Source organism: Neovison vison, chromosome 2, assembly GCF_020171115.1.
Source record: "Neovison vison isolate M4711 chromosome 2, ASM_NN_V1, whole genome shotgun sequence".
Taxonomy (NCBI): Eukaryota; Metazoa; Chordata; class Mammalia; order Carnivora; family Mustelidae; genus Neogale; species Neogale vison.
The window spans coordinates 24972160-24981624 of record NC_058092.1 but is presented as its reverse complement, the minus strand read 5'-3'; the positions used below and the strand labels follow the sequence as shown (position 1 = coordinate 24981624).

General features: G+C 51.8%; 1 protein-coding gene across 2 annotated transcripts in view; it reads right to left on the bottom strand.

Moving 5' to 3' along the window:
• Positions 1–897: 897 nt before the first annotated feature.
• The window catches only part of AZIN2 (antizyme inhibitor 2), a 38572-nt gene continuing 30004 nt past the window's right edge, over positions 898–9465 (bottom strand). The window contains exons 10-11 of one of the 2 annotated variants that reach the window (XM_044237736.1): positions 6231–6445; positions 3485–3683 (exon numbers count right to left, since the gene is read on the bottom strand). In XM_044237736.1, coding sequence (XP_044093671.1) covers positions 3545–3683; positions 6231–6445 — 354 coding nt within the window. In that variant the 3' untranslated portion in view covers positions 3485–3544. Of the gene's footprint in view, positions 3684–6230; positions 6446–9465 lie in introns of both variants that reach the window. The other variant, XM_044237735.1, reaches the window with a different exon arrangement.

Genomic DNA, 9465 nt, shown 5'->3' with positions numbered 1-9465 from the left:
ATTTGATAGATGCTTTTGGAGCACCTACTCTGAGTAATGAAGACCTAGCAGTGAAAAAAACTAAAGTTCCAGGTGCCAAACTCACATTCTGGAGGGGCTGACCAATGATGCGCAGAACAACATATAATACAGTGTGGTAAGTGCGGATAGGTAAGAAGAGAACCGGTTACGGAAGGAGAGAGAGCCTAGAAAGTGCTGTTTTCTGAAGACTGATCAAAGAAGCCTACGCCTGGAGACAACGTTTGAGTAGATCTTGGAGTGAGCCCCATTGGTAACCTGGGAAGGTCATGTCAGAGAGAGGGGACCGCAAGTGCAGGCCCAGCATGGGGGCGATGTAGGGCGTGTTCAAGGAATGGAGGGGCCGGGTGTCTGGGGAGTGAGTAAGGGAGGAGGAGAGGGAGTCAAGAGAAGTAGTTGGATGAGAACTTTAAATGTTATTCTCGATGAAATGGGAATCCTGGCGGCGGCTGGATCCACCTCTGAGCAGAGTGGACGGTGGAGGGGCAGGAGGGGGCCAGTCCCTGGGTGAGAGGGGTGGCAGCGTGGTCTGGGAGTGCCGAAGCAGGTCCGTGAACCTCCCAGAGTGAGCAGGTGGGTCCACAGGAGCAGCCTCAGGAGGCGCAGATGGGTTGTGGGGAGGTGTTGAGAGGAGGGTGTCCCTTAGGTGAGGTCCCAGGGCAGGATGGGTCTGGCAGAGGCCGACAGGAAAGTGACCTCTGGGGCAGCCAGCATGGCATTCAAGTTCACTGCCAGTGGCTGCTTAGGGAGGCAAATGCCTGTGCAGCCTGGGCTCCCGGGACCCCGGGTCAGATTCCCCTGTAGAGGCCTGAGGGCCTTAACATCCTCCACCTGTTTAATACCCTTCTCCTCACAAAAAGATGGAAATGACAAACCAAAACAACTGAAATGACTGTTTATTATTCTCAAGCAAGTTACAGCAACTTCTGTGTTTCTCAGAAAAGTATAAATTTCACACTCTTGCTGCAAATGGAACGTGAAACATTTGAAAGGCTCCAGTGAGAAATCTGTTCCAACTCCGTGCCAGCTGCTGTCACTTTAAAAGCCACAGAAGCCTCTCCCCAGCGAACTGGTCGTAGACAAGGCAATGAGTTATGCCTGGATCTCCCTGCAGCCAGCGCGCTTAGCAGCACATCTGCTGCCTTTGGAAGCAGATGGCCAGTTCCGGCAGAACCTGTGTCTGCCCTCCTTCCCTCTCCACCAAACAAGCATGAGCAGGTCCCAATCTGCTTGGCATCAAAAAAGCATCAAAACACGAGAAGTCTTCAAAACAGCCTCACGCACGAGGCCAGAGCCTGGCATGGTAAGATGCAAAAACCTGGTGGTGCGTTAAGAACCAGCGGGCAATACAGGGATCCTGGCTGTCTCTTGGGGGTCCTGACCTTTCAGCCTGCTTATTGTCAAAGTACCACAAACTAGGCTCAGCCCAGAAAAGGCATCTCTGATTTTGACAAGCACCCAGTTCACTCAGAACATGTTGCCTCGTGAGGGGACCTCAGAGCTAAACGCAGGACCCAGGACTGGCTGAGACGCTGGAACTGGTGGACCAGGTATGATATCGTGACTTTCAATAACAGACATGTGCTTTGTTTTCATCCCCATTCCTGGCAGGGAGATCCTAAAATTTCCTAAGTGACGAGGTGACAAAGGTGTCTTTTGTTATATCCTACCCTCCAGCTCTGGGGAGGGAAGGAGGCAGGAGATCAAGTTCAGCCGCCGATGCCAATGATCTAATCAGTCCTGCCGAGGTAATGAAGCCTCTATAAAAGCTGCACAGGACAGGGTTTGGGGAGCCTCCAGGCTGGTGAACACGTGGGGATGCTGGGAGACTGACGCCTGGGGAGGGCACTGGAGCTCTGCACCATCACCAGGGCTTGCCCCGTGCAGCTCTTTCTCTGGCTCTCCTGAGTTACATCCTTTCATCATAAAACAGGAACATAGTAAGGAAGGGGTTACCCTGAGTTCCATGAGTCACTCTAGCAAATTCATTAAACCCAAAGAAATGGGTTATTGGAACCTCCAATCTATAACCTGTTGGTCCAAACACAGGTCACGACCTGGGCTTGGAGATCAGGGTCTGAAGTAGGGGGAGAGTGGGGCAGTCTTGTAGGACTGAGCCCCTGACCTGTGGAATCTAAAGCTGTCTCTGGGCAGATAGTGTCAGAATCCAGTTGAACTGAGGGACACCCAGCTGGTGTCGGAGAATTGCTTGGCAGTGTGGGAAAAAACCCCATGTACCAGGCTTACCCAGACAGAAGCTCAAGTGAGGGTATAAAAACATTCATAATGATACGTCCAGAACAGCCCAATCCACAGCGGTGGGCAGTAGAGTAGTGACTGCCAGGACCTGGGGGAAGGGGGAAAGTGAGGCGTGAATGCTAATGGGCACAGGCTTCCTCTTCAAGGTAATGAACATGGGATTGGACAGTAGTGACGGTTGTACAGATTCAGTATACTAAAAACCATGAATTCTGTACTTGGAACGGGTGGGTTTTAAGGCATGTGAGTTTTGTATTTCAGTTTTTCTTAATTACAGAAGAAAAATTTTTCAGGGCCCCTGTAGCAGCTAGGGGAACTCCTAGCTAAGCAGCTCACTCCCCGCAGGTGCATTGCCTCGGACCCCAGCAGTGACATTGAACTTCCAGTTGAGGAGACATCAGTATCAGGCCCCTCAGCACTGGACGTGGCAGTGCTCTGTGGCCAGCCCTGCTCTGGTAGTTATTGCCTGGATAAGCAAAACCAGCCTCCCCATCTCTGCATTACTCTTACTGCCTTACATACCTGCAAGGACGCTAAGGGTGCAAGGTGTGTCTTCAGAACATCTCTGACACCCATCTCTTTGCTCTTTGCCCCCACATTGGGCCAGGCCTTAGGCTGGGTCTTGGGTTCCATAGAGGCCCCTCAACCAGCAGGGAGCTACAGCTCTAGGGCCAAAGGACAGCAGCTCTGACCCCCGCCTCCAGCCCTGACACCTCACTCTTCCTCATGACCCCAGGCATGGCAGCTGCTGCAGAGCATAGAGGTGAGTCAGAGAAGCCGGGTGCCACGGGAGATGCCCACACCACAGCTGGGTCAGGACTGAAGCAGAGGGCATGGGGTCATCCATATTGGGTGGGAAAGTCTCGGCCCTGGTCTCGCCCAGGCTGCTTTGTGAATTGAGCTGCTAGATTCCACTGGAGTATTAAAAAAAAAACCTAAATATTTATTTGCTTCATATTTACAAAGGTGGGAAGGAGACCAAGGGAGACCCCGAGAACACCCCACACCTGGCTGACCAGGCCCCATGCGCTGCAGAGGAGGCAGACACAGCTGGAAGGGACAGGATTTATGTTGCATACTTGAACTACAGCGAGTGTAAGACTGGTCCTATTTACAGGGCAGAAACACTACAGGCGGAGCGTGCGGGGAAGCAGAGCGAGCACCAGAGTCCTGGCCAGAGGGTGTCCCTGCTTGCTGCTTTCCTCACGTCTCCCAGAGGCATCTCTGCGGCCCCGCTGGAGTTCTCCGGGGGGGAAACGGGGTCCGCTCACATGATGCTCGCCGGGGTGAAGACAGGGCCCACGCATAAGGTGTCTGTGATCTCCCAGCCACAGGACAGAGGCTTGCACAGGCCCTCGGTGTCCTCGTCCTGCTCTGTAGGCAGCAGCTGCCCTCGAAGCGCTTCCCTGTGGGTGAGAGAGGGGCACTGGAGGCAGCCAGCATGGGGCCCCACAGGCCAGGAGCTCCTGAGAAGACCCCGGCATCAAAAGAACCAGCCCCCTCTGTATATAGGGCTCCCCCCTGGCCCCAGAGCCCAGCCTCGGGCAGGAATGGGGGTGGGTCTGCTGACTTCTTCCCCCAGCGCTCTCTTCTCCCCTGTGGCCCACCTCCACAAGGGAAATGGGACCCACATTCACTGGGTACTTACTACAGGCCACACATTGTGTGCCAGGCACCTTTCTTAGAGCATCTAGTTGTGTCCTCCCCTAAACCGCGTAAGGGCAGCATTATCATCCCCATTTTACCAATGAGGAAATTGAGGCCGGGAGAGAAGTGACCTGCATAAGGTCACATCCCTAGAAAGGGGGAGAACTTCAACAGAACTCTCAGTCCAAAGCCCACATTCTTTATACCCCAGGCTTAGGACTTTAAAAAAAAAATCACCTCCGGCCCCCCTCAAAAAATCCTACAAACCTACCTACCCAGGTTGATAAATGGCCCCACCGTCTGACCAGCTGCTCAGCCGCAAGTCCGGCATCTTGTTCCTTGCCCAATCCATCCCTGCCGAGCCCAGCTTCTGAACCTCCTGGTGGGTGCCCACCTCCCAGGGCTACCACCATCTCTAGCCGGTCTGCTCCTGCCTCCTCCAGACAGTTCAGTTCTCCAGGAGGCTCATTCCCACCCTCGAGCCACCAGCAGCTTCGATCTGCTCTCAGGCTCTGTCCAGCCCAGTCTCCCACCTGCAGGGAGGCCTCCCTCTACGCTGACGTGTTCACTTCACCAGGAAGTCGGTGGCCCGGCTCTTCTTTCCAGCGGGAGGCTCCCCAGCCAAGTCCCCTCTGTCTATCTCCTTATTTCTCAGAAGGGGTTGGTCCAGTTTCTTAAAAGGCATCCATGACAGACTCCCTACGGCCTTTGAGATCAAGTCCAACCTGGGCTTCCAGGTCCTTCGCCATCCAGTCTTCTGCACAGGCCACTCCAGCCACATGCAGCTATTCTCAGTTCTCTGACGCCACTGGACTCAAACCCCCACATCTCAGCCCGGACCACCAACCCCCCATCTGCCTTCCTGCACCTGGCTAACTCCTAGCCCTGACCACCCCGCCACCCTGCTGTCCCTCGCTCCCAAGTGACCTTCCTGCTTCTGCACCAGCGTCTGTGTGCGCAGGTCACCATGCCGGCTCGGGTGCTCTCACTGCCCTGGGACTCGGCACAGAGCCAGGCTCTGAAGCAGGATGTCTGGGCGGGGCTCCTTTGATACTTTCTGGCACAGCCAGTTTAATACATAAAAATGTTTTGTTTCTAGCAATGAATAAAGGGATTTCCTGCACCCCATCTCCCAGTGTTTGCTATGATGGAGCAGGGACGGGATAAGGAGCCCTGTGTGGTTGGCTTTTTCAGTTTTCAAGCCTTGTCACAATACCCCTGATGTCACAACAGCTGCACTGGCCCAAACCTCTGTCCCTGGGGGGAGCAGATACAACAAAGGTCTGTTGACTGGATGAATGAAATGTGCCATTGAGACTGAGCCCCGTGAGGGCTGGGGGTTGGTAACACTGTTGGGGGGTGGGGTGCTCCAGCATCCAGCTTGTCCCCCAGAGCACAGGCTGAGGCCCAGCATGGAAGACCCTCTGACTGCTCTGTCCCTCCCCACTCCCACAGCAGTCCCCTCACCACTGACCAAACCTCCCTCTTTGTGAGAGCACTGATTCTGTGCAGTGGAGAGGAGAGGCCTGATGGGAGGGTTCAACAAACGTGACTTCTGTAGGGCTCGTGCCCCTCTTGCCTCACTGGATCCCAGCACCGGCCCAGTCAGGCAAGCAGGGGGAGTGTGGTGTGCATTTCCTGAGGAGGCTCAGTCAGCAGGCAAGTCTTCCCCAGGCCACAGAACAGCCCCCCAGCTAGTCTGCTCAATCCACATCTGCCCCCGTCCTCTCTTATTGCCCCCAGGAGCCAGAGAGCCCTTCTAAAATCCAAACCAGACCACGTCTCTCCCTCGCTTCATATCAGTCCATGATTCCCACAACTCAAAGCCCTTCACTTGGCCTTCAAGGCCCTTCGCAGATCCAGCCCTGCTCCCTCTCCAGCCACAACCAACTTCAGGTGGTTTCTCGAAGGCCCCATACTCACTCTGTGCTCCTTCTGCCCGGAGCCCCCTACTGCCTCCTGCCGGCTGACTCCCATATCTTCCTTCCTCTGGGAGGTCAGTCTGGGCATCAGGGAGGGCTCTCCGGATCCACAGCCCAACCTCGGTGCCCCCCACCCCCGGCCCCCGTATTATCAGGAGGCCCGCCTGCTGCTCTGTGTCTCTCACAGGGTGCTGAGCTGCTCAAGGGAAGCTCTGTCTCCTTCATGGCCACGGCCAGGTGCCAAGCGCAGGCCTCACTTGGAATCAATAGCCAAGAGTACTCATCAAACTGGATTACATGGAAACCAGTCTCAGATCTCAGATTTCTCGTTCCCCACCTGCTCCCTTCTCTTCCCCTACTGCCTTCTCAGCAGGGCCCCCTTACCAGGCCACCCGGGACATGGCATAGGTGACTCGGCAGGTCTGGGTCCCCCCAAGGAGGGAAGCCATGCCCACGGTGTAGGCGCCCATGTTCTCAAAGACCAGCCAGTCCCCTACGTGTAGTAGCGGCAGCCACAGGCCCTCAGCCACGCAGTCCTGGCCGTCGGCCACAGGGCCCCACAGGCTGCTGCTGTACAGGGGCTGATCCGCGGATGATTTCTGCAGGAGAGAGGCACAGTCACGTTCAGCTTTCCTTGGCACCCTGAGCACAGCCTGAGCACTCCCTCCCTCAAAAGCTTTCCATGGCTCCCATAACCAGTACAATAAAGACTGAAGGGGCTTCTAGCCTGGCGTTTAAGCCCCTCCTCCTCCTTTGCATTCATTGCCTCATACATTCTGAAGCCACAATGCCTGGTCTTCAATCCAGGCTCCAACACTCACTAGGTATGTGATCTTGGGCAAGGTACTTAATCCCTCCGAACCTCGGTATGCTCCTTTGTAAAATGGAAATAATTATAGTACCTAACTCATAGGGTCACTGAAAGGATAAATGAGTGTATTTAGGGCGTTTAGACCAGTGTCTGGCACGCGACAAGGGCCCAGTGAGATAGCGCCATCATTATCGTTGTTATCATTACTTCCTCTCTGCTTTGGTCCTCACTGACCTATCTGCCACTTTCCAGACCTGGGGTCTGTCCACATCTCTCCAGCCCTTCCCCCTCCCTCAAATTCAGCTTGGCCTCCGGGCCCAGCCCTGGGGTTTCCTTTTCTGTGAAGGCCTCCCAGATGCCCTCATTCCATGCCAGGCCCTGTCACGGGAGCCAGAAGAACACAGGTGAGTTAGACCTTCTCCCACCCTCAGCTCTCAATCTGGGGAGGAAGAAGGGCCTCCAACAGGTAATCACAGGGTGACCCAGCAGAGGTCACAGAGAACCCCAAGGGGTAGACAAAATTCCTCCCCTTTCAGGAAAACCGAGGCTCTAAGAGGTTATGTGACTTGCCCAAAGACGGAACTACAAATTACATAAAATTAAAATTTTTTTTCTTAGATGACTTAAAAATGCAGAAAAGCAATCTGTAACACAGACCATTTGCGGACAACCAGTGCAATTTGTCACAGTGTGAGATTCTGCCAGGCAGGTCCTAGAGGAGGAGTCCTGACTGAAAGACGGATATGAGAAAGCCCTGACTGTGCCCTTGAGTCCTCTCGTCCCCGCTGCGCTACCATGTTCCATTAAGCCAGTTGCTCTGGGCTCCTAGGGAAACCTTGCTTCCCTTCCCCCAACCCCAGCCCTCCCCCTGCTCTTCCCTGAGGCCCCAACCCTGCCAACTCCTAATTTTCCTTTAGATCTCAGCTACAACACCTTCATGAAAGCCTTTCCTAAGGCTCCATGCGCCCCCACCCCCCCAAAACAAGCTTAGCCTTCATAGCATTTGTCATAATTTATAATTAGGTATTTGTGAAATGTATCTGTTCAGGCCTGTCTTCCCTGTCAGACTCTAAATTCCATGACCCCAAAGATCATGACCATCTCGTTCACCCCCATCTCCCCCATTCCTAGCAGTCTGGCATAGAGTAGGTGCTTTTTTTAATAATACCTTTTAAATGAATGAATGAATGAATAGGAAATACATGAGTGATGAGAAAAAGAACCAGAAGAAAAAAAGAAAGAAAGGGAGGAAGAAAGGAAGAAGAGATTAATAGAAGCCCTCTGAAGAGTCTAGAAGGAGGTAGTGGAGAAGACCAACAGGGGAAAAACAAAAAGTATTACAATACCATACCCAGCCACAGGAGTGAGTAAAATTGAGAAAGATAAGCCACAGGTTGCATAAGCAGAAATAATATTCATGTATATGATAAAAAGCTAATAAGCCATTAGTCTCATTAGTAAAGAAAGGCATGCACATATTAAAGTCAAAAATTCAAGCTATCCATATTCATTGATTGAGTCATTCAACAAATATTTTTTGAGCACCTACTATGTGCCAGGCTTCAATCTTGGAGCCAGGAAGTATATATTCTAGAAAAGGAAAACAAATATATCCTTGTTCATAATACTTAACATTCTTGTTTATGAGATTCCTGTTACTAAGTAAAATTAATCTCAGTTGCTCTGAATTATTTCCCTTAGCTCCACTTCTTAAAAAGCATTAAGCTAACTTTTAAAGCTTTTGGGAGGAAATACTATATAAATGAATCCATGAGGATCCTGAGAAAAGAGGTTCCAAAGTTTTTTTCACAATAAAGTAAGAAGAAAGACACCCTTGTGTTACAATAAGAGTTCTCTTCTTATTAGTGACATAAATAAAAAAAAATTTAACTTCACAGGAAATAATGCAAAGCTACCCTTTTGCTACTTCAAGCCCTGCCTTGGGATGCCTGGATGGCTCAGTCAGTTAAACTTCTGCCTTCAGTTCAGGTCTGGATCACAGGGTCCTGGGATCAAGCCCCTATTGGGCTCCTTACTCGGGGTCGGGCGGGGGGACCTGCTTCTCCCTCTGCCTGCCACTCCCCCTGCTTGTGTGCACTCTGTCTCTGACATAAATAAATAAATACATCTTTGTCTCCTCCCCCTCCCCGGTCTTTAAGAAAAAAGGAAACAAAAAAAATCTGCAAAATAAATATTCTAAAGGCATGTGGCAACAGGCTTGTTAAGTCTTAGCTCTTTTTATGAGTCTGGAAACTGAGTGGAAACGGACAAACACCTGTAAAAATACAAGCTGCCCAATCTATCAGGCCCCTCCCAGAGAGAGGGCAGGGAGTTTACAGAGCACCCCCACCGTTGCCTCACACCCCATCTGGGCGGCAGCTGCAGTCCCCATTTTACAGATGAGAAAAGTCAGAGAACGGAAGTGACCTGTTATAGGTTCTGGAGGGAGTTAGTAGCAGAACTCCGAGTGGTCCCAGGCAAGGGGCCATCCAGCTGCACCCAACTGGGTGCCCTCCTCAACGAGGCCCAATAAATTAGTGGATCCACACAAGAAAGAAGGCCAAACATTTTAAAATATCTTCTGGCCCTGATGGAGTCCTTAAATAACTCCCCAACTTTTAAAGAATAAATCAATAATCTCTATTCTACATAAAGAGCACAAGAATATTTTAAAAACAAAAAAATGGAATGAACAAAGGCAGCACATACAAAGGGAGAAAAAGAACAAAAACATATGGTCAGGATTTAACTTGTGAACATACAGGAAAATCTAAAATGAAACCGTAACTAACCCAATCTGCCCTCGTA